Source organism: Chiloscyllium plagiosum, unplaced genomic scaffold (assembly GCF_037043375.1).
Source record: "Chiloscyllium plagiosum isolate Xiang-an unplaced genomic scaffold, Cpla_swu_hap1 HiC_scaffold_25, whole genome shotgun sequence".
NCBI classification, from domain to species: Eukaryota; Metazoa; Chordata; class Chondrichthyes; order Orectolobiformes; family Hemiscylliidae; genus Chiloscyllium; species Chiloscyllium plagiosum.
This window is the reverse complement of record NW_028270163.1, coordinates 54,242,230-54,267,884: the sequence shown is the minus strand read 5'-3', so window position 1 is coordinate 54,267,884 and position 25,655 is coordinate 54,242,230. Positions and strand designations below refer to the sequence as shown.

The window sequence follows — 25,655 nt, the reverse complement described above, 5'->3', positions numbered from 1 at the left end:
AACATGCAATTACAAAAGAGGAATCTACCAGAATTCTTCAAGGATGTAATTAGTAGTGATGATGAGGAGGAACCAGTGGATATGCTTTATCTGGACTTTCAGAAAGCTTTCGATAAAGTGCCACATAAGACATTAGTGTTAAAATTAAGGGTATGGGGTTCGGTATTGAGATGGATAGAAAACTGGTTGGTAACAGGAAATAAAATATGGAAAACGTGTCTTTTCCCAAATGGTAGGCATAGACTGTGGGTTCCCTGGAGATCAATGCGAGTCCACAAAAAGATCAGCCATGATCTTTTGATTGGCGGAGCAGGCTCGAAGGGCCAGATGGTCTACTCCTCCTCCTAGTTCTTCTGTTCTTATGTAAGCCAACTATCACAGTATATATTGCTGAGGGAACTAATGAAATATCCCCAAATTTGGAGATGACACAAAGCTGGATGAGAGGGTGAGCTCTGAGGATGAGCAGAGATAGTTCAGGATGATTTGGACAGGCTGAGTAGGTGGGCAAATGCATGGTAGACACAGTATAATGTTGCTGTGGTTCTGTTTGCCGAGCTGGAAGTTTTTGTTGCAAACGTTTTGTCCCCTGTCTAGGTGACATCCTCAGTGCTTGGGAGCCTCCTGTGAAGCGCTTCTGTGGTGTTTCCTCCGGCATTTATAGTGGCCTGTCCCTGCCACTTCCGGTTGTCAGTTTCAGCTGTCCGCTGTAGTGGCCGGTATATCGGGTCCAGGTCGATGTGTTTGTTGATGGAGTTTGTGGATGAGTGCCATGCTTCTAGGAATTCCCTGGCTGTTCTTTGTTTGGCTTGCCCTATAATGGTAGTGTTCTCCCAGTTGAATCCATGTTGCTTGTCGTCTGCGTGTGTGGCTACTAGGGATAGCTGGTCGTGTCGTTTTGTGGCTAGTTGATGTTCGTGGATGCGGATCGTTAGCTGTCTTCCTGTTTGTCCTATATAGTGTTTTGTGCAGTCCTTGCATGGGATTTTGTACACTACATTAGCTTTGCTCATGCTGGGTATCGGGTCCTTCGTTCTGGTGAGTTGTCTGAGTGTGGCTGTTGGTTTGTGTGCTGTTATAAGTCCTAGTGGTCGCAGTAGTCTGGCTGTCAGTTCAGAGGTGTTCTTGATGTATGGTAGTGTGGCTAGTCCTTTGGGTTGCGGCATGTCCTCGTTCCGTTGTCTTTCCCTTAGGCATCTGTTGATGAAATTGCGAGGATATCCGTTTTTGGCGAATACCTTGTATAGATGTTCCTCTTCCTCTTTTTGCAGTTCTGGTGTGCTGCAGTGTGTTGTGGCCCTTTTGAATAGTGTCTTGATGCAACTTCGTTTGTGTGTATTGGGGTGGTTGCTTTCATAGTTCAGGACTTGGTCTGTGTGTGTGGCTTTCCTGTGTACCTTTGTGGTGAATTCTCCGTTTGGTGTTCTCTGTACCATCACGTCTAGGAATGGGAGTTGGTTGTCCTTTTCTTCCTCTCTCCTATATAGGACAAACAGGAAGACAGCTAACGATCCACATCCACGAACATCAAGTAGCCACGAAACGACACGACCAGCTATCCCTAGTAGCCACATACGCAGACAACAAGCAACATGAATTCGACTGGGAGAACACTACCATTATAGGGCAAGCCAAACAAAGAACAGCCATGGAATTCCTAGAAGCATGGCACTCATCCACAAACTTCATCAACAAACACATCGACCTGGACCCGATATACCGGCCACTACAGCGGACAGCTGAAACTGACAACCGGAAGCGGCAGGGATAAGGCCACTATAAATGCCGGAGGAAACACCACAGAAGCGCTTCACAGGAGGCTCCCAAACACTGAGGATGTCACCTAGACTGGGGACGAAACGTTTGCAACAAAAACTTCCAGCTCGGCGAACAGAACCACAGCAACGAGCACCCGAGCTACAAATCTTCTCACAAACTTTGAACAGTATAATGTAGATAAATGTGAGGTTATCTACTTTGGTAGCAAAAATAGGAATGTAGACTATTATCAGAATAGTTATAAACTTAGAGAGAGGAATGTGCAATGATACCTGAATACCCACATACACCAGTCACTGAAAGTGACCATGTATGTGCAGCAGGCAGTAAAGAAGGTAATTGGTATGTTGGCCTTCATAGTAAGAAGGTTTGAATACAGGAGCAAAGATGTTTTTCTGCAATTATGCAGGGCCTTGGTTAGATCACGCCTGGAATATTTTGTGCAGGTTTGGTGTCCTTATCTTCTGTTCATGCTGAGGAGGCAATACAGAAAAGGTTTATCAAACTGATTCCTGGAATGGCAGGACTGACGCATGGGGAGAGGTGGAATCAATTTGCATTTCAGAATTCAGATTTTGCTGGAATTCAGAAGAATTAGAAGGGGATCTCATAGAAATTCTAAAATTCTACAGAGGTTCTGCGAAGGGAGTATGATCAGCTAGGAGCTAAATTAAAAAGCAGATCCAAAAAGGTAATAATCTCTAGATTATGACCTGAGCCATGAGCTAATTGGTACAGGGTCAATAAAATGAAGCAGGTAAATGCATGGTTGAAAGATTGGTGTGTGAGAAATGGGTTTGAAATCATGGGCGTTGCCATCAGTACTGCAGAAGAAGGGACATGTTCTGATGGGACGGTCTTCATCTGAACCGTGCTGGGACCAGAGTCCAAGCAAATCGCAAAATTAGGGTGTAGACAGGGCTTTAAATTAAATAGTGAGGAGGCTCAGTTAACCCAAATTAAAGGAGATGGTAAGACTAAATTATTAAAAGGATAAATTATTAAAATCTTCAGCATAGATAGAAATAGAACAGAGTATATGAAAAGGGGTAGCAATCAAATTTCAAGCACAGTGGACAAATGAGTGACAGTCAGAAGACAGATGGTTAATACAGGATGGAATGAGTTATATCTGAATGCACACAGTATAAGGAATAAGGTAAATGAGCTTGTGGCACAGATCAAAATTGGTAGGTATGGCGTAGTGGGATTCACGGAGACGTAGCTGCAAGGGGATAAGGATTTGGAGCTGAATATACATCCTATCAAAATGATAGGCGGTGGGCAGAGGGGATGGGTTGCCTTATTAGTAAGAAATAAAATTTAATCAATAGTGAGAAAGGAAGTAGGGTCAGATGGTGTACAATCTGTCTGGGTAGGATTGAGGAACCGCAAAGGTAAAAATACCACAGTTGGAGTTATGTACAGGCCTCCAAATAGTAGTCTGGAGCTGGGGTGCAAGCTACACCAGGAAATAGAAAAGATGTGTAAGAAAAGCAAAGTTACAGTGATCATGGGGAATTTTAGTATGCAGGTGGACTGGGAAAATCAGGTTGGTAGTGGATTGCAAAAAAATAATTTGTGGAATGTATATGAGATGGCTTTTTGGAGCCGCTAGTGGTGGAACCCACTAGGGAACAAGCAATACTGGATTTAGTGTTGTGCAATGAGGCAGACTTGGTAAGGGAGCTTAAGGTGAAGAAACCCTTAGGAGGCAGTGATCATAATATGACTGAATTTACTCTGCAATTTGAGAGGGAGAAGATAGAATCAGAGATAATGGTATAAAGCTGAATAAAGGCAATGACAGAGGCATGAGGGAGGAGCTGGTTAGAATTGGCTGGGAGAGGAGCCTAACAGGAAAACAGTGGAACAGCAATGGCAGGGGTTTCAGGGAGTAATTCAGGAGATACAGCAGAGCTTCATCCCTAGGAAAAAGAAGCATGGTACAGGGAAGATGAATCGACGTTTCAGGAATAAAGAAGGGCTCATGCCCGAAACATCGATTCTCCTGCTCCTTGGATGCTGCCTGACCTGCTGCGCTTTTTCAGCAACACATTTTCAGCTCTGATCTCCAGCATCTGCAGTCCTCACTTTCTCCCACAGGGAAGATGAGACAACCATGGCTGTCTACGGAGGTCAGGGATAGTATAAAAGCAAAATAGAAAGCATACAATGTGGTGAAGAGCAGTGGGAAACCAGAGGTTGGGAAGCTCACAAAGACAAACAGAGGGCAACAAAAAAAAACATAAATAAGGAGGAAGAAGATTTAATATGTGGGTAAGCCAGCCAGTAATATAAAGGAAGGCTGTAAGAGTTTCTTCAGATATAAAGGGCAAAAGAGAGGCAAAAGTGGACATTGGGCCCCTGGAAATTGACACTGGAGAGCTAGTGTTGAGGAACAAAAAAATAGCTGAGGAACTGAATAATTACTTTGCGTCTGACTTCATGGTGGAAAACACAAGTAATATCCCAAAAATTCAAGAGTGAGGGGGCAGAGCTGAGTATGGCAGCCATCACCAAAGAGAAGGTGCTAGAAAAACTGAATGGCCTGAAGGTGGATAAATCCCCTGGACCAGATGGACTACACTGCAGCACTTTAAGGGAGATAGCTAAAGGGATAGCAGAGACATTAGTGATGATCTTTCAGGAATCACTCAGAATCAGGGAGGGTCCCGGAGGACGAGAAAATCACTAACGTGTCACCCCTAATTAAAAAGGGAGTAAGGCAAAAGATGGAAAATTACAGACTGATTAGTCTAACCTTGGTTGTGGATAAGATCCTGGAATCCATTGTGAAGGATGAGAATTCTGAATACTTGGAAGTATATGGTAAAAGAGGGCAAGGTCAGCATGGTTTCATCAAGGGGAGATCATGCCTGATAAATCTGCTAGAATTCTTTGAGGAAGAAACAAGTAGGTTAGACCAAGGAGAGCCAATGGATGTTATCTACCTGGACTTCAAGAAGGCCTTTGACAAGGTGCCGCACAGGAGGCTACTGATTAAGATAGCCTGGATAGAAGCTTGGCTATCTGACAAAAAGCAGACAGTGGGAATAAAAGGGTCTTTCTCAGGATGGCAGTCAGTGACAAGTGGTGTTTCACAAGGCTCAGTGTTGGGACCACAACTTTTCACTTATACATTAATGATGTATAATGGCACGGTGGCACAGTGGTTAGCACTGCTGCCTCACAGCGCCAGAGACCTGGGTTCAATTCCCGCCTCAGGCGACTGACTGTGTGGAGTTTGCACATTCTCTCCGCATTTGCGTGGGTTTCCTCCGGGTGCTCTGGTTTCCTCCCACAGTTCAAAGATGTGCAGGTTAGGTGAATTGGCCATGCTAAATTGTCCGTAGTGTTAGGTAAGGGGTAAATGTAGGGGTATGGGTGGTTTGCACTTTGGCGGGTCGGTGTGAACTTGTTGGGCCGAAGGGCCTGTTTTCACATTGTAAAGTAATCTAATAAAAAAAACGATCTAAATGAAGGAACTGAAGGCATTCTGGCTAAGTTTATAGATGATACAAACATAGGTAGGGGGACAGATAGCATTGAGGAGGCGGAGATGCTGCAGAAGGATTTGGACAGATTAGGAGAGTGGGCAAAGAAGTGGCAGATGGAGTACAACGTGGGAAAGTGTGAGGTCATGCATTTTGGTAAGAATAGAAGCATGGCTATTTTCTAAATGGGGAGAAAATTCAGAAGTCTGGAATGCAGAGGGACTTGGGAGTTCTAGTCCAGGATTCTCTCAAGGTAAACTTGCAGGTTGAGTCAGCAGTTAGGAAGGCAAATACAATGATGGCATTTATTTTGAGAGAACTTGAATATAAAAGCAGTCATGTACTTCTGAGGCTCTATAAATCTCTGGTCAGACCACATTGTGTGCAGGTTTGGGCTCTATATCTCAGGAAAGATGTACTGGCCCTGGTGCTTGTTCAGAGGAAGTTCACAAGAATGGTCACAGGCATGAAAAGCTTAACATATGATCAATGTTTGAGAACTCTTTTGCTTGTGGATTTTGGTTGGGAGTGCCAGGTCTCTATACAAGCAACACTGATGATCTGGTGATGCACATTGAAGTCAGGATGGGGTGGGACTTCAAGAGAAACTTTAGAAACGTTTTCATGCAACTGCTGCTGTTGCATTTCTTAAAGAGAGGTCATGATGATGAAATCAAGTTTCAGTGTTATTGGTGATATCCATCTCAATGGAGGCAAGCTTGAGGATTAAACTAACCCTTAGAACGAAAGGATACTTGGAAATGATCTTCAACTACAAGTCATGCATATCTGAGAATGAATTGACTTGATTCATTTTCAGAAATCCCCACAAAGTTTCTTTGGCTTTTCATGAGATCATAAACCCATCTCTAAATTTCAGGATTTTCTCTGGGCTCCTTGTTCTTTAATCATTTAGTTTGAAAGCATTCTTCACCAGTCCAAGAGGTGGGAGTAAACAAAGCATTAGCTGTGGTATACAGTTTATATAAGTATGAGTATAGGATATTGCTGTCAATGAAGTTATCCCAAAGCCATTGCAGGTGATTGCCTGAAATCATCTTGTTGAAGGTCAGAGAGACTTTTCCTTGGAAGATGAGCATCTGTGCTGGTGAATAATTCATCATGAGATTTTGTGGTTGGTGCTCAGAAACAGAAAATCAGTATGTACAAAGTCGAGTTGATTTCTGAAACTACAATACAGAGCAGCTTGTATTCCTATGAAAACAGGGGAAAAAAAAACAAATACAGAAAAAAAGCAAGCATGTTAATAATTAAAATATGCCCTATCTACATTTCTGGGAGGTGAAATGGTCTATGTAAACAGTTTATACATTTGAAGAATGCAAAGGTTCACATTCGAAGTATGTGAAAGGAATGAAAGCAACTGTAAGCAACTCACAAGTCTATCTATTAAACACTATGTCTTGCTAGTTTTGCAAATTAAAAAAATCCAATTAGCTATACATGAGAAGATCAAAACCCAGTGTGCTTTGACTGCATGTGCGTGTGGGGGAACAGCTGATAGGAAGCAGAACATTTAATATTTAATCATATTTATTGATGGGTTACTAATTATCATGAAAGGTGATCTTAATTTTCCTCATAGTCAATCCTGGCCAACATGACAGTGTTCCAAGTAGCACTGAGGTGAAATACAGGTCTAGGTTCATTTTGTAAAGACTCCAGATTGGTTTCTCTTCAGGATAAGAGAATAAATTGAACAGCAATACCCTTGCCACATTTTTTTGAAGCAAAACTTGAAAGGCACGTTGACTTTACAGGCTGTTGTTCACTTTATTAAATATTTTACTGTGGTTTTAGGAGAATTTTTGTTGCAAAGGATAATTCTGTGGGGTACAGCCTAATAATGAAAATTTTAGAAATGTTCAACTATCATTAATTTATTTGGTGAAATTTTAATAGGTAGTTAGAACTGTTTCTGGATTAGTATCTAAGTGAACCAGTTGTCCTATGCTTGCACAAGCTGCAGTGACATGTACATTGAATACAAATTAGGAGCTGAATCTTATATCTGTGTTGCAGTTCTCATTTTCTATTCGAATACTGTACAGCAATCTTAAGTCTCAGGTGGATGAAAGGAAAGAATCTCTCTGAATATTAGCTAATGCCACATTTGCAAGTCTTGAGAAGATCAGTGTGCATAAGATCATTCCTAGCGAGCAATATGTGAATTGCTTTGTACTGCTCCACTGATGGAAACTATTCCTGGTCTGGGATTAAACCCTTTTCATCATAAAGCCCCATCTGGTCCAAGGTCCACGTCAGTCAAACCTTTCCCTTTAAACTTACTGCTTTGATTCTACATCAATTTATTCAACTGCATTTGTGTGACTCAATGAAAGGACAGCATCATTTAAACCAAAAGTATTTCCTTCATGTAACAGCCATAATTAAAAACAATGGTTATGAAGGAGTAAAAACAGGATAATATTTCTGATAGCACTTCAAAGGCTGACAGCTGTCAGTGACTTTGAAGATGCTAATCAGAAACGGAGCAACAAGATTCCGTTAAAGACTGTGCCTAGAAGAGTAGTGAGTTTATAATGAATTAAACCACCACAGAGGCAATCTTACATGTACAATTGATCAGGGTACGTATTGTCCTGTTTATTGCATACCATACCAACTCTGCAGGAGATAACATTTTGCAAATTGGAAACAAAGGAAGGTTTTACCATTACTTTACAATATTGTGTTTAACTAGAGAGCACATTGAAAATGCAGATCGTTTAATGTACGTTTGCAAGTCTTAAGATGACAAGTGTGCATTAGATCATTTCTAGCATTTCACAATTTAAAATATACTGTAAAGGATTTTAGGAATTGTTTTGGTTAGTTAAAAATGTTTAAAGATCACAAAAATAAAGATATCGGACTTAAAGAGAATTGAGGTATCACAAAATCAGAAGTGCCAAAGAGCCTTTGACTCCCACAGATGGTTTATTATACTAATTATATCTGCATCAGGGGGTATGTGCAGGCTGCATGGCTTTGGGAAAGGACAATTCTGATAAGGCTTTAGAAATTAAATGGTGGAATCTTATAGCTCAATCAGCTCAGATGAGGATCAACTGGCTGCAATCATACTGTAAATTTCACAGGGAAAAACAAAACAAGGTCTAATTTGGTCCTTATAAAACATGATGCTGCAGAAAAATTCTCCTAGCTATAGTGAGGAGGAATGAATAATAAAAATGGTAATACTGCTATATTATATAGTATAAAAGTCAAATCACAAAGCTACATATTTTCCCTTGAAAAGGTACAGAGGTAGAAATAAAAGGATAGAGAGCATCAATGCATTCTGGGGCAGGAGGTACCTATGCAAAAGGCATGGGCTACACTTCAATAACGCTCTGTTTAATGTCCCCTTGTGGTGTTTCACCAGTATGGTGGGAAGCGTTTAAATTAAACAGGCATGGTCACACAGAAATAACCAAGAGGAATAAAGTGTATAAAGGAATGAGCATGTTGAATAGTACTAAAGAAGGAAGTAGTATTAAACCAAACACTTAGAAATGTATATAATAAGGAAGCAGAGTCAGTATGTCTTCATGAAGGTGAAATTATATCTGACAAATTCACTAGTATTCTTTAAGGAAGTAACAAGTAGGATAGATAAAAAGGAGGTAGTAGATTTAAGATATTTGGATTTTCAGAAGGTGTTTGATAAGGCATCACATATTAGGCTACTTAATAATGACTCATGGTGTTGGGAACAGCATAGATAAAGAATTGGCTAATTAATAGAAAAGAAAGTTGGATTAAGAGGGGAATCTTTCAGGATGGTAACCTGTAGCTAGTAGTCTGCTACAGGGATCAGTACTGGGGCCACAATTATTTGCAATATTAATGACTTTGATGAGGAAACTGAATGCACCATGTTTGCAGTTAGCACACAAATAGGTGGGAAAGCAGGTGGTAAGAATGACACAGAGTTTGCAAAGGAATACAGTCAGATTTAGTGGCTGGGAAAAATCTTGGCAGATGGAAGATAAAGTGGGCAAATGTGAGGTTTGGCAGGAAGAATTGAGAAAACTGAATATTTTTTAAGTGGAGAAAGTTACAGAACCAAGGGATTTGGGAGTTCTCAAGTATGAATCACAGAAAACTAGCATTCAAGCTCAGCAGATAATAAGGAAGGCAAATGGAATGTTGGCCTTTATTTCAAAAGAGAATGGAGTTTAAAAGTAGGGAGATTTTGCTGAAACTAAACAAAGCACCAGTCAGTAGTCAGATCACAGCTGAAATGCTCTGAACAATTTTGGTTCCTTATCTAAGGAAAGATTGACTGGTATTGGAGACAATCCACTGAAGGTTCACTGGGCTAGGCTGATACTGATATGAATAGTGATATTGGGGGATTCTAATTATCTCAATGTCAACTGGAGGAGAAATTGAGTAGTATGGGCCTGCACATATTGGAATTCAGCAGAATGAGAGGAACATACAAGATTCTTAGGGGGCTTGACAGGCTAGATGTAGAAAGGTTATATAGTCATAGAGATGTACAGCACTAATCAGACCTTTCAGTCCAATTTGTCCATGCCAACTAGATATCCTAAATTAATCTAGTCCCATTTGCAAGTATTTGGCTCATATCCCTCTAAACTCTTCTTATTCATGTGCCCATCCAGGTGCCTTTTAAATGTTGCAATTGCATCAGCCTCCACCATTTCTTTCGACAGTTTCTTCCATACAAGCACCACCCACTGCATGAAAAAGCTGCCTCCTTAAGTTCCTTTTAAATCTTTCCTCTCTCACATTAAACCTATGCTTTCTAGATTTGGTCTCCCCTACCTGGGGTCAAGACCTTGACTATTCATCCTATCCTGCCTCTCATGATTTTATAAACCTCTATAAGATCATCCCTCAGCGTCTGATGATCCAGAGAAAAAAGCCCCTTGACCTCCAAGATAAATAAAACCTCCAAGACCTCACAAGTTGTCTATTTAAATAATACTTAAGTCTTAAGTTTGGCACCTCTGCTTTACAATCTCTCTTCAAAAAAAAGAACAAAATATCCTTTTAAAGTGCAGAATTGTCACACTAGCAACATTCTCTGGACTTTTGGTTTCTGTTTTGTCACAGGCTTGAGAATTGTTCAATTGTGATAGGCTTGCAATCTGCTATCTCCCTCTTTCTTTCTGTAACAATATAGCCCTTAGAGTTACAGAATTATACAGCATGTAAACAGGCCCTTCGGTCTAACTCATCATGCTGACCAGACGTTCTAAATTAATCTAGTTCCATTTGCCAGCATTTGGCCCATATCCCTCTAGATCCTCTCAGGGTGGCATGGTGGCTCAGTGGTTAGCACTGCTGCCTCACAGCACCAGGGTCCCAGGTTTGATTCCAGCCTCAGGCGACTATCTGTGTGGAGTTTGCACATTCTCCTGGGTGCTCTGGTTTCCTCCCACAGTCCAAAGATGTGCAGGCCAGGTGAATTGCCCATAGTTTTAAGTGCATTAGTCAGAGGGAAATGGGTATGGGTGGGTTACTATTTGGAGGGTCAGTGTGGACTTGTTGGGCCGAAAAGCCTGTTTCCACACTGTTGAGAATCTAATCTAATCTGGTCATATACCCATCTAGATGCCTTTTTAATGTTATAATTGTAAGCGCCTCCACCACATCCTCTGGCATGTTCTTCCATACATGCACTACTTTCTGCTTGAAAAGTAATTGCCCGTTAGGCTTCTTTTAAGTCTTTCCGCTTTCACCTTAAACCTACGCCCTCCAATTTGAACACCCCTACCATGCTCCTCATAATTTCAAAGGTCACCCCTCAGCCTCCAATTCTCCAGGGAAAAATGCCTCAGCCTATTCAGCCTTTCCAAATAACACAAACCCTCCAATACTGGCAACATACCTTTAAATCTTTTCTGAACCCTTTCAAGTTTAACAACATATTTCCTGTAGCAGGGAGACCAGAATTGAACACAGTATTCTAAAAGTGGCTTCACCAATGTCCTGTACAGTTGCAACATGACGTCCCAACTCATATACTCAATACACTGATAAATGAAGACAAACCTGTCAAATGCCTTCTTCACCACTCTGTCTACCTGTGACTCCACTTTCAAGGAACTATGCACCTGCACGCTTAGGTCTCTTTGTTCGGCAATACTACCGACAGCCCTACCATTAACTGTGTAAGTTCTTTAAATAAAACCAGTTGAATAAGTATCTCAGTTAAGTATTTCCTGAGAGTCAGAGAAAGCTACAGTATTCAATATGTATCATCTCCTTGTAAACACTGAAAGCTGAGCTGTTAACTCAATCATGATACCTATATCTAAATGACTGATTACTGAACTGAGGGTCTCCCATTGGTCTATGGCCAACAACAATGTGATCTCAGCAGAAAACCAAAGGAATTGTGAAAAAGTCAACTCATTCTATCATTTTAGTTTGGTCTCTTGATCAAAAGGTGTACCCTACTTTTCCACTTGTGATGTTCTGCAGATGAATGCTTGTGGTGTATTTGGATTAAAGAGGGAATATAGTTCAATTTCGCACAATAGCTTAGTTGATAACCAATTATCTATATGGTTAAAGCATAAGTTTGTTTCTAATAAACAAGCTGCTTTTGAACTAACAGAAGGAAACCTGGTGCAAATCTCTTGATCTAGATAGCAATAATAAAATAAAGCAAACTAACTATACCGGTGACAAAAAAAAGATATTGAGAATTCTGGTGCAGTTTATGGAGCAGTGTGACTAGATTTCCAGTGCATTCCTTCATAAATAGAGGCACAAAGTAAAACCAATGGCGAACATATGTAAAACATTGTCTAGGCCATCAAGTATTCATCTTTGAAGATGAGCAATACTTTCAAAGGAAATTGTTGAACCTTGATGGAAAAGACTTCCAGTGGTCCAGGAATAGTGCACGGAAATGGAACTGACTGAATTGTGCTGCAGACCATCAACATGCACTTCATGGGCCTGATGATCTTCTTTCATGCCATTATGACACTGTGTTAAAAATAAAAACATCCTGGACTGACATAATTAACTCCAGCTCTGTGACTACAACCCACTTAAGGTTTCTTCAGTAATTAATGATCCAGTCAGCTCAAACCGCTGTTTATAAATTGTTAGAAATCACATAATCTTATTATGATACTTAACCCTAAAATAACTGGACAAAACAATGCACTTTGAAATTCCATTTACCAGCTTTGTCAATTTACAATCCCACAAGCACTGTTGTGCATGGCATACACTCATTACATATGACATTGCCCACATTTTCTCTTTTCTGATGCATCTTCAAATCATACTGAATAAATTCACTGGCAATTTAGTAATTGTTATTTTTATAATTGCTTTTCCTTCCAATCTAACCCATCATTAAACATGTTTTTTTATTTGATACAATTGGGGAAGATATTTATATTCAGTTGAAAAACACTCAAATTATAGAGAATATATAATCTAAGAAATTAAAATTCACAACTCACAGTTGCCATAGTAACAACCATGTTACAATTATCCCACTGGTAATATTAATCTTTATTACATCGCACCACTCTAATATTGTACTCTGATTACCTTCCAATAGCAAGTCACTTCTTTATGTATATAGATTTAACCACTTCCTTAGTTTTTTTAACACTACTGAAATTCTGAACTACATGACTGCCTTTTCAGCTGTCCCACATGTGTGATTCTCCACAATATTTTTGAGAATAGTTTTTGCCAATTAGTGTGATATTCAGTGGTTGAGCTATCTAATTACTCACAGCAAGTATCTGGCCCATAATGAAAGTCTGGGAATAAAAACTCAAGGAAGCAGGAAACAGAACCTGTGGTCAAGTGATGTAGAGCAGACTCAAGTCTTGTTCATGGCTGAGGTGCTGCTGTATGAATTAACAAGGATTTGTTTTCTTGTTTGACAGTTTGTGGGTACCAATCTCTGAGGAGTGCAGTACAATATTTCTGGCAAAAGCAGTCAGCCAGGGTAAACAATATCGTTAGCACCCCGAACAGATACAGAAAAAAGTAGCGTATTGTAAGGAGTTTCCCAAGAGAAACTAACCAAGGATCGATATTTTTAAGGAAGACACACCACATATGCAGGTCATTGCATGTTGGCCTGCCAAAGCATTCTACCTTTGCTGTAAGCCCATGCTAAATTCTCCCACTTTCTTTGCTTTCATGTCTGCAGATCCTCCATCAGCAGATATATTCAAGTCACAACCTACACCATTGAATTGTTTACATCATTCAAGAATTCACATGTATAATCACTATTTGGTTATTTACTGCCACTCAGGATGCACACTAGAATAACTGCTGGTTATCAACAAGGTGGCACTGGCAGCAGGAAGAGTGTGGGTTTATCATGGGGCCCAGCATCAGCGGCAGTGTCAGTGAGGTAGGCCCAGTGGCAAAGAGATGGTGCCTGAAGAATGGCGACTCCAACATTGGTGTCTCCAGTGAAGGCAGCAGCGAGGTGATGGAAGGGGTGTGGTAGAGCAAGTTCCATTGCTGAGCTGACTCAAGGCTCCGAACCCATGGCGGAGGTGGCGGAATAAAGATGGAATCTCTTTTAATTATATCTTTTTATTCTTTCTAATCTTAAATTATTCAAAATGGCACCGGATTGTGGCGACAGTTGGAGCTTTTTACTGTATTTTACTATGTTACTGGATTATTCACTGTAAGATACAAGTGATAATAAATCATTCAAATATATCACCATCAAGAAGTCTCTACTTGGACAACTTCAACAGGATGCTAACACATCCAGCCACCTTATGCTATTGATATTAGTCAACAAGAAAGGAAATTAAAATTTTGACTAACCTGACCTATGTTATTGGCTTGATATAAAAATGGAAAGCACATTGAAGATATTGCATTTCATTTCTGATCCAGTCTCAAAAGGTCAAAGCAAAAGGGCTGAGGAAAAAGGGGACGTTCCTTTTATTTAGACTGGTTGCAGGTGCCTTTGCAGCAGGTAAAAGTTTTGCTGTTTTGGAGGCTGTACAGTCAGCTTAATACATTCTTGTAAGGCAGATGCACTGGGTCGTCCAAATATGGTTGCTGGTGTAATTGCACATGTGAATAGACTGACGTTTGCACCTACCAACGTCCTTGACATGCTTTCTGTCATTCTTTGACATACTATATTCTGAAGCTTCAGTGAACAAACAGCTATCTTCAGCAGTGGTTTTGAACTGCTTGGTGCTCAGTCTGAGATGGTATTGACAGTGGCCTGTAAAAACTTTGCCAAATTTCATTTCAGCTATGTGAGATGTATAAAGATCAGTGGACAAAATAACTTCAATTGTATGTCATTATAGTACAAATGGAACATTAAACATATTTCAAGTATCCTCCTCAGCCTTTTACATCATGGTTCAGAGGAAAGTATAATAAAACATAGGAGCTTCTTAGGGACACAACATATCAGAGCCATACTATCTGCATACTCTTAATTGACATGCTAGTATAGGGAGCCATTCAAGGGTGGGGGTGGGAGGGGCGGCGGTGGAGGTAAACAAAAGAGAAACGTAATTGTAATCGGGGATAGTATAGTGTCTATTCACTGTTGTGTGGCCAGGATGGAGAGCTCCAAAGGTTGTGTTGCCTGTTTGGTAGCTAGATTCAGGATATTTCATCTGTGCTGTGAACTTGGAATGTGAGGGGAAAGATCCAGCTGGGGCTAAATTAAAAAGCAGAACCAAGAAGGTAACATCTTTGGGAATCATGAAGAACAAAGAACTTGCAGAGAAATTGAATAGGCACTTTACATAAGTACCTTGTTCGTGGTACAACTATTATTAATCTAATCTTCATCAACCCCTACAGATCAGGAAAAAAATTAAACTACTGAATCTTATTCTTGTATATGGTAGATTCTTTCAGAAATTTAAAACATTGCAAATCTTACTTCATTTTTTGTTAGTCTCTTCTGTTTCTTTGTTTCTTCCTTTTTAATCCATTGTTTGTTCATTCTCATTCTCTACCTGATTAAGTCACATGGCTTGCTTCCCAACTCCCAGCTGAAGAAAAGTTGATTGGAAGCCGACTCATTCATTGGAAGCCCAACCTACAGCTGTGGCACTGGAGGAGGCTACACTTCCTAAATGGAGGACCTCCTGCTGAAAGGCAGGGCTCTACAGCCGGTGCTGCCAGTATTGCTTGAAGAGGATCATGGCTGCAAAGGAAGGTAATTCTTGGGTTTTTAGGCTGGATAGGGATCCCAGAGTCCAGGTAACAGTGGGGGAGAGGGGTTAGGAGTGTAGGACAAAGAGGAGCCAGGTAGCGGCCAGGTTCTGTCAAGCAGGTAATGTTGATGGAGCACTGGACTGGCATCTTGGCTTCGGGGGGAATGCCCTCAATGCACATGGGGCATTTTAGTCCCTTTCCTCCTGTGCTTCTTCATGAAGGCACTAAAACATTGGGCTTCTCACTGTCTTGAGTGTTTCAGCTACATTCTGGTGTGGGCAGCATAATATCGGTGTCAATTGATGCGTCATTATTTATTTACCTCTGTGAGCATGCGTGCATGCATGCATGTGTGGTGGTGGTGGTGGCAGTGGGGTTGGTGGTGGAAATGGCCGATGCTAGATATCCTGCTTATTGGTTAAGAGGATGGACTGTTGGTCCTGTGGCTGACTGAAGTCCGAGCTGCATGGCTACCGTCACCAAGCCATTACTAGCTTGCACTTGCAGAAACTTATAGGTCAAAACTACTTTAAGCTGAAAGTTGCAGGTAAGAAGTTCCACTCTAGCAATACTGAGACCCACATTTGTGAAGTGGATAGGGAGGATACCATAAGACATAGGGGAGAGTTGAAGGTACAGCGAGGTGAACTCACGCTTCATGCGCTGAAGACAGTAATATCAAAGGATGGATTTACAGTTTACTTTATCATCAGAGAGTTCTCCTTGCATCACTACAAGATAATCTGATGGTGTTTTGAATCAAAGTTTACAGACTTGAAATGCTAACTCTTGTTTCTTCCACCACAGAGGCTGCCAGACATGCTGAGTATAACCAACATTTTCTGTTTCTTCACTTCAGATTTCCAGCATCCACCATTTCTCGCCTTTGTACTACGAATGTTGTTGTAATATTTTATCCTTACATTGCGAAATTTCCTGCTGATAATACATTGCTGACAAAAGAAACAAAAGAGTGCATAGATACCTAAATCTTACAATATCTTACAAAAACAGAATTAACAGTGATAAAATTGGTATTCCCAGAATGAACTAAACTACTGCAGTTGTTATCGAACTGATTGTATAATCCTTCAAACTCAAAGCAAATGAACCTTATTGGAAAGAGAATTATATGCACTGATGATTGTTACAACTGATACAAAAAGGCGATAACTCCTGGATGGTTCACAGACAAAATCAGCCTGTCTAAGATCAACATCCTGCTGTATTTCATATTCTCCACTCTCCTTCAAGAGAGCTATGTGCTGGTGCTTGGAACGTTTGACATGGCCACATATTGTTGCTTGGTAGCTCATATCACCAGCTAGTAGGTTGTCTCTGTTTTTGACATTGATATTACATGGTTTGAAGTTATGCCAGGCATCTCTTTGTATTTGTTCTGCTGCTCACCTTGTATCTACCTGTCCTATTTCAGCTTGTTTACCACAAACCTTGACAATAATGAGTATGCCATTCTGTATTATGCTTTAGTTGGGAAAATGTGATCAAATTCAAGCACGAAGTACATGCTCTTCATTCTCATGTCAGAAGACGTACTGGAAAAAGGAACATTCATTTTCATTAATTGAAATTTAATTTATCATGAGTGTTTCCAAATCATGAAATTCCCAATCAAAACTTGGCTTGGGTTTAAAAGGATCAGTACTTTACTCTCAATTATTCAAATCCTCCAATCCTCCCTTCCTTGATGCACTCCGAAGTCAGGATTTAGTGCTCGATAATGAAGACCTCCTACATTAAATCCGAGATTCACTTTTATATACTAAAAAACACAGAATTATGAACTAGCAAGGGTACCACTATCAAAGTAAAGTACGTTTAAAATTCCCTGACAACATGCAAATCCTTTGATTAAAGATACCAACCCACATCTGCTCTGACAGATTGCATGACATGAACACTCTAACATGGAATAAGCTTCAATGGACAAAGAAATACTTTTTTATAATCTTAACAGATCAACAAGTTCAAATTAAATTGTTCGAGGTGCAATAATTAACACATCTACCAAACTGACATAAGCAAAGACAAAATAAAATATTGATAATGTTAATCTTCAAACCGCCATTCAACCTGTCCAAGAAAATACATCTTTCTTCTCAATCCAACCTTCAATTTTCTTTCTTTTTTCGCTTCTCAGATTAGCAAAACATTTTCAAATACTTGTTAAATAAATATAACCTGACATCATCAAGCTATTCTTCAACAAAACTCAACGGTAATGAAATAAATTTATCCTTTAGCTATATTTCAATATTTAATTTGGGATGATCAAACAAATCTTACTGAAGATACTAGCAAGTTGAAAATGATTCTACCATACCACTTGATAGCTGGGGCAAATAGAAGCAGCTTGGGAAAGTACAAACCATGATATTTTAACTCACATATTTACTTGAATTAAATATTTTATCTCAATGCACTGCTTTAATAGAATAATATAAAATCACATTATTTGATGGACAGCTGGTTGGTCTTGAGATAATAATACTCAAAACCAAATGCAAATACCATTTTAAGACATCCACTAGAAGCAGTGCATTCATTTTATATGCACCTAACTCATATTTTACAAACAGATGGGCACGAGATAGAATCTCACGGACAATGGATCATAGGCAAAATGAAATAGTGTATCTGCACATAAAAATTTACTAAATTGTTCAAGTCACTCGTTTGTGACTTCAGGAAGGTGTGGATGAAATGAAATGTCTTTGATTCGTCCGGTGATCCCTTATAAAATTGCTTCTCTGTCAAATATCAAGCTTATTTCATGCTGCTCATAATAAAATTCACTCAAATATGCAATTGATACTATCCCTGTATAAATAGTCTGATAATGTATTAATTTCTCCAACATGCTGTCTAGGTTTGCATGCCCAACGTTTAAGAAGTTGGGATTTCATTACAATTTCAGCCTTTTCAAGATGGTGTGCCAGTGAATGCTGAAAATCAATGGCTCTAACAGAACACAACAAGAAGACTTATATGGCCTGGTAAACGATTTGACAAGCTTGAATTACGTAAATTAAAAACAGCAGATGAAAACATTCTATTCATGAGTGCTATAGTTTAAAAGGAATAGAATGGCTGTTAGTGTAGTCTTCTGTCCTAAGTGCTTAAACAAAATCATCAGGTGTATGTAGAAGCCAACAGACGTCATCCCAAAACGGGAAATTTGGTATGGAACTTGGCATCTTTCAAAAGCTTTGAATTGCTCAGTCCACACAATGCAGACACTCAGCCCTACGGACCCGCCCTTGCAAATGCATTGGGTTTTATACTTTTTTGTTGGAAACAATTTCATATTCACGCTCAACACTAAACAACCGGGATCCCCGAAGTTATGGTCCCTTTATTTGTTCATAACAAAATGTTTTAGAAAAAAAAATTAAGATAATGCACTGAGTAGTGTGGATGCCTTCAGGTGGAATGAATAGGCAACATGTTGAAACTGGTTGAAAAGAAAAGACCCTGCCATCCATATTTTAGGGAATTGAATAATTTAAATCTATTGCTGAGGTATGGAATTCAATGTGCAAGGAAACAGTAAAACTTTTAGGTTGCTTCCAGTGAATTCACTTGTCCTTCTTTGAATCAGTATTCTTCAAACATGCGTCCTTCAGATATCAACAGAAAAATTTTAGCATCATTGGAGGCTATTTTTGAGCTAGTTTTACTGTACTTGCCAGAGATGCAGACATCGAGCATAATCTCACCGCATTCCCTTAATCTTTCTGCAGTGGTTTCAAGCAGGCCTCTTTCCTTCCTGCTGATAGAGTTAGGTTTACAGCTCAAAACACAACGCATCTGCAAGCTTTTTTTTTGTAAAAACGCTCAGAACTAATCTAAATCATTTTCCATGCTGACAATGCACATTTCATCCGTAAGTTTGATGGTTCAAATGTGTCCACAGTTGGGGGTTATTCTGTCAAATGGCTTCCAACAGTGACTGTTAAGTTCAAGGATTGGGGGAGAAAAAAAGGCAACAAAAAAAACTCTAGGGGAGAGCAATATGTCTAAACCGCACAAATTCAAGAACACTCCACTGTCAGGATATCCAGTAGTGCAAAAATGAGGGATTTGTGGGAGAAGATTTGGGGGAGGGCAGGGGGGTGAAATGTGGCTGATGGGAATAAAAATAATGCATGGCTTCCCACAGAGCAAAATAAAAATAAATGATAAAACGTGAATATTCGACTTACGCGTATGACAAAGACCGAGTATGATTCCCAGTTAACGGAAGAAATCCAAAATAATGGAACCATGACTCCAGGTGAAAGTGAAAGGCTAAATTCTGTCGCATCAGGGGACATTTTAAAGCTGGCAACCTGCAGTTTCTGCAGATTAAGCTTATTTATCCCTATTCGACATTAGAAGACTCAAACGCGAAGGATTGCACGCCCCCACTAAATCGGCGATCAGGCGCATAATTCCAACATCCCAAAAGCGAATTGCATTATTACCATATTTGCAAATACTTAAAGGAAGATTTTTCTTTTATTTAATAAAAATAAACAAAAAAAAGACGTCAGCCATTTTCACCTGCGAGTCTCGCTTCCTCCATTCCTGAGTCTGGTTTTCATGCTCCACTATGGCGGCACGCAGCTGTTTTTCCAAGTTATCAATCTCGCGTTCGTGCTCTCGGACCAGGCTGTCTTTTTCCGCGTTGTGCTGCTGGAATAGGTGCGTCTTCTCCTGCTCATGCTCCAGCTTCAATTCTACTATCTGATTGGACAAGGAAGAGTCCTGTTCATCAATACCACATCACTATTACCATGACAACAATTCTTCTGCTGCATTTTCCCTCTAATTCCTTGTAAATTGATCAATTTGTCAAAGATACTCCTTCCTTTTTGTACCCCAACAGAATGCAAAACAGAATTTGTGTCATCGTGCCAACACCCCTCTGCAGGTGTTAAAGCACTCCATTGAATTTGCTCATTATATACCTGCTCACTAGCATCCACCCCTCCCACACCATTTTTGGAAACTGATCATTTTCCCAGTTCTTTCCATAACACCTATGAGCAGAAATGCAATAAATCGATGAACAACTTTCATAAAAATCAGGCTACATTTATAATATTTCCCTGTTGCTGAAATAACTGGCCTAAAACTATATTTCTGTAAAACTGTAAAACCTAATCCTTATTTGAACCGTTAAATGCCGATTTCTGCAGCTATTCAAATTAAAAATGAGGTTTCAATGAAAACACGCACAAAAGGATTTTTCTTTTTAAATCTTTACAGAATGGAATTTGGATTTTATTTTTGTGGAAAAATCAGCAGGTTACGATTCTACAGTTCCATTTCCACGCAGACAAAAATAAACCAATTTACAGTCGTTTTTACATGAAAGCCGGAGCATTATCTCGCTGTCAGCTACGTGATTCTGAAATAAACAGACTTACGTGTTCAGCAGGACGCCTGCTGTGCTGGTAGCTCGCTATGATTACACATAAAGCAGTCTATTCCCCAATATTCTGTTCTCAGTCTCTACCAAGCTGGATACTGTGACCTTGGCCAATCCTCAGCTCTTCTCACTAGGTTTGAATGGTAGTATGAAACCGAGGCCTACTTTCTACTGCTTTGATACTAATCCGCCCAGACTGTGCACAATGGCACCCTACCTGGCCTTCTGACTATAGGCAGCTAGGCTGGCTTTGAAGCAGGTGATGAATAGGGGCCTGCAGGATGCCAGATTTCCAGCAGATGCCAGGCCACACAGCTGCTAGGAACAGTCACTTACATTTTTCTTCAGTTTTGGTTGATTTTCATCGAGATGTCGTTCGGACCAAAAGATATAAGCTCATTTTAAGCAGAGACATTCTCTTGTATAACAGCTGATGGCTAGATCACTCTCAAATGCTTCTACATGCGCAGGGCATTCTAAGAGTACTTAACCCTTAGGCAACTTTCAAACTGAAACCAATTAATAAATTCGACCCCAAGGGACGTCTCAATTTGAACTTTTTTTTAACACATTTCACTGTAGACACATTCAATCTTAAATGTGGTAATGCTGTCCCTCCTTTCTCTCTGCATGCAAACAATAAAGCCAAGGTTTGCTGTTTACGACAACTTTGCTAGTGTTTCAGTATATTTCAAACCCGCGTTGTGGAGCACTGCTCTAATATTCATCAGTTTCGATTCCACTGCCCTGTACTGAACTGAATCAATGCTGCTTACGTTCATGACGCAGCCCTACATACCTCAATTATTTATTATTTCAAAGAGAAAGATGTTTGAAAAATTGAAGAGGGATTAAGCATGTAGTGGAAGACAAAGAGAAATGCAATGGCAGACAACATTTTGAGGTTAAGAGTTTTGTGCTCATCAATGACAGGAAACATGAGCTCATAATTTTAAAGCAAAACTGATGTCCGGTTTAAAATACAACAGGTGCACTGGACAGGTACTAATTGTTGCTGCTAATTAACAACAAGCACATTATTTCAATTTTACATCCTGCAGTGCAAAGCTATATCTTATTTCCTTCTTCATTCTCTCCATCCTGCCAAAAAAGGTTAATCAGTGACTCTTGGGGCATTGTCTTCAGATATCATGACATAAAAAGCCATTTTTCATAGCAGATGTTTTTTGTGCTAGCTTTGTCAATAATATTTGGAAGGTGTATTCATTCTACGCGAATCAATATAATGACTAGCTTCAACATGGGCAATGTTTTGCACCTGTTTACAATAATGAATGCACCTTGTCCTCATTCTTCCATTCATTCTGGTTCAGTCATCTGCCTTATAAAGCAAATAGATTTTTGCTCTTCTTTTTTCCCTTAAATCTTTAAAGATGCATTATTGGTCACTCAGTGCAACACATAATACACGTGAATGTTAAAATGTTTAGTTTCCAAATATATTTCCTAATACAACGAGTGCAGAGTAATGATAATGTGGGAGAATCAAAATCATTATTGTTTTTCACTGAATCCCCAGTGACCAAAATTATTCTAAGCATTTCCTGAAAAGACTTAGAATCTTTGTTTCCATAAAAGTCGAAAAGAATGTGATTATATGTACCTGTTGTTCATATCGCTGTTTGAGTTCCTCCAACTGCCAAGAGAATTCTTTTGATTGTTTCTCTCGGACAGATTTTGATCTACTTAGATCTGCCTCAACCTTCTCCATCTATAAAATGCAAAAGAGAGAATTTTTGATTTGACACTGTAGTCATAGAGACAAAAATCTATAACTACTTCACAATATGAAATACAGTTTTAAATAAAGTGTGTCCAGGTGGGGAGTAAACCTTGATTACGTTGCAGCCACTATTTTTGATTTCTATTTGAATAAAATCAAGGCATATTCTTGATTACTCATTTTATGAAAACACCAGGAACACTTAAAAAAAATTACATAGGAAAAGTTTTTAAAATTCTGATGACAAAGTAAATCAATCAAAACAGGATCAGAAACAAACTTCAAATGCATTTGCCATTTTCCTTTGCATAAAGGCCTCCTCCAGTTACAGATTCTGTCCCTGAGGCATCAGCAGACTGATCTAAGGAATGTGAATTATATAGAGAAAACTGGAACCAGCAAAGCAGCAGGTTAACCCATTGTGCAGTTGGCAAAGAATGGTTTAAAAACACAGTGATTGGTTAAAACAGCCCTGTACTCTATTGTCAGTGAATGCTAGTCACACTGACATTAGCAGTGAGATGGTGGCTGAATGTATCGGCCATGTTTTTTGATTCTAAATCCTGTGATCCTGTTTTGTAATTTCACTCCTTACAGCAATGAACTTCAGTTGTACGATACTCTTGAATGTTAATCAGTATTTGCAGCAATGTGCCAACTTCTTAAATCCACTTGACAATATTAGCCCAAAAATGACAAGTCATCAACATGGTTTATTGAGCCAATGGATTGCTCTATGTTGTGAAGGAAGAAGATTATCCTATGATCCCTTGCTGATCTCACCCGTGCAGAGGGATGTCCTCAGAAATGACTCAAAGTTTTGCCCAGTAGAATGGGACAGGTCACAAAATTATCATAAAACTCAAAGCAACTAAATCAAGAATGGCAAAGACTCATTAGGACCACTTTATTACAGGCTAATTGAAAGCTACTGTCTTTTGAAACAGCAAATAATGACCACCGGGGGAAAAATGTGAAAAGTTTTTGATATTCTTTCACTCATTTACCAACAACAATCGGGTGCATAAACTTAATGTTCCTCATCTAGAACATGACAATCGCATATACTTGCCATCAATGCTTTGAAGACCCTTGGTTTCTCACAGACGTCTTGTGCTATGAAGTCCTTCTTCACTATACACATCAATCTCCATTAGAAGCTGTTACCAAGTTTGGTTAGTGAGGTCATCTGACATTATTTACAATCATTTACAGAAGATATGGTTGGTTCTCTGTAGGATGCCTAATTCTGTTACTATTAATTTCTCACTATATGGTCAAACTTGTCAAGTGCCACACATTCACTGAGCTGAGCATCACTTCATCTTGGTCTGAAAATGCAGCTTTGTCAATGACAACTCAAAATATTTAAATGCATTTGAGGTCCTTGTCCCTTAGGCCAGTGATAAGCTTCACTCTATACTTTCCCAGAATGATGACAGCTCATCAATATTGACAAAGTAAACTTGAATATCTGTCAAAGATTCCTTGTGCACTGCCAGGTGTCCCATCGTTAGCTGTCAGAAATTACAGCCCCAAATTAAATGCTTTCTTTTAAATCATACTAGTAGGTATTCATAGAATATTTAGCACTTCATTGTATAACCAGTTCATTCAAAGTACAGACAGAGGATTTCCAGGACTCTGACTCAATAACAGTGAAGGAATGTCCATAAGACATAAGAAATAGGAAAAGGAATAGGCCATTTGGCCCGTTAAACCTGCTCCACCATTCAATAGTATCATGATACCTCACATCCACTTTCCTGCATTCTTCCTGTAATCCTTGATTCCCCTACTGATCAAGAATCTATTTATCTGAGCCTTAAATATACACAAGATATCTGTCCCCTCAGCTCTCTCTGGCAAGGAGTTCCAAAGACTCACAACCCTCTGAAAGAAGAAATTCCTCTTTATTTCAGTCATAAATTGAAGTCCTTTGTTCTGAATCTATACCCACTGGTCCAAGATTGTCCCATGAGGGGGAACATCCTCTCAGTGTATACTCTGTCAAGCTCTTGAGATATGAGGGGTATAAAGAGGCAGCAAAAAGCATGTAGGAAGGGGGATGTTGTTAAGGGTTAGGTGTGGTGGGGTGGGAACTGGAAGCCGCAAAGAAGTGAGAAAAGTTTTAAACCTATCAACAAAGTAATAATGAGTAACTAGGATTCAAGAAAATCTCAAATCATTGAGGTAATGATTTTCTTGCAAATGAATGCAGGATATCTAGTTTAGGACAGTATTCAGGAGCTGCTGTACTTGGAAAAAAACCTGGTGGATTTCACTATAATGAACTGTTGATTGTGACATTTATTTCTAAACATGTGTTCAGAAATGCACTAAAGAGTTTATACCTGCCTGGTTAAAACATTTCAACTTTGTGACTGCACAATGGAAATGTGTGACTGCGACCTCATGAGTCTGTAGGAGGTCTGTTTAGGATGATGGTCTTTTGCATATGGAAGTGTGTGTGTGTCAGTTAATTTTTTTAAAAAGTGTGAATTTATGCCTGAATGAAAGAGCTGATAATTATTAAGGATGTTGATGAATTATTCTAATTCTGTTTGTGTATAAGAGTTTAAATTTCTCACTTGTTAACATGAAAATAGAAGATACCTTTTAGCTTTAGGTAACAACTTGATTATGCTTTCAAACTTAGCAAATCATCCTTACCAACTTTCTAAGAGAAGTGAAGAAAGTCAACTAAATATATTTCATATGTAGCAGAACCTGAGAGAGATCCTTTATTTTGATGTTGTAATAGCAGCCTGTGATAAGTCCATCACTTCAGGTCTCCTCAACAGTCAAGACTCACTTGTTTGATGTACAAAGTTAAAAATCACACAATACCAGGTTATAGTCCAACAGGTTTAACTGGAAGCACACTAGCTTTCGGAGCGACGTGAAAGGTGTGAAACTATCACTGTATTCTAACAGATGAATGGCTTAATAATCAATTTTTCAATGTATAATTTCAGTTACATCACAATGCAAA

General features: G+C 39.4%; 1 protein-coding gene across 1 annotated transcript in view; it reads right to left on the bottom strand.

The window, feature by feature from the left end:
- The window catches only part of cep112 (centrosomal protein 112), a 557,597-nt gene that overhangs the window by 191,606 nt on the left and 340,336 nt on the right, over positions 1-25,655 (bottom strand). Inside the window, exons 19-20 of the mRNA XM_088000744.1 lie at positions 22,541-22,648; positions 20,046-20,228 (exon numbers count right to left, since the gene is read on the bottom strand). Coding sequence (XP_087856870.1) covers positions 20,046-20,228; positions 22,541-22,648 — 291 coding nt within the window. The remainder of the gene's footprint in view (positions 1-20,045; positions 20,229-22,540; positions 22,649-25,655) is intronic.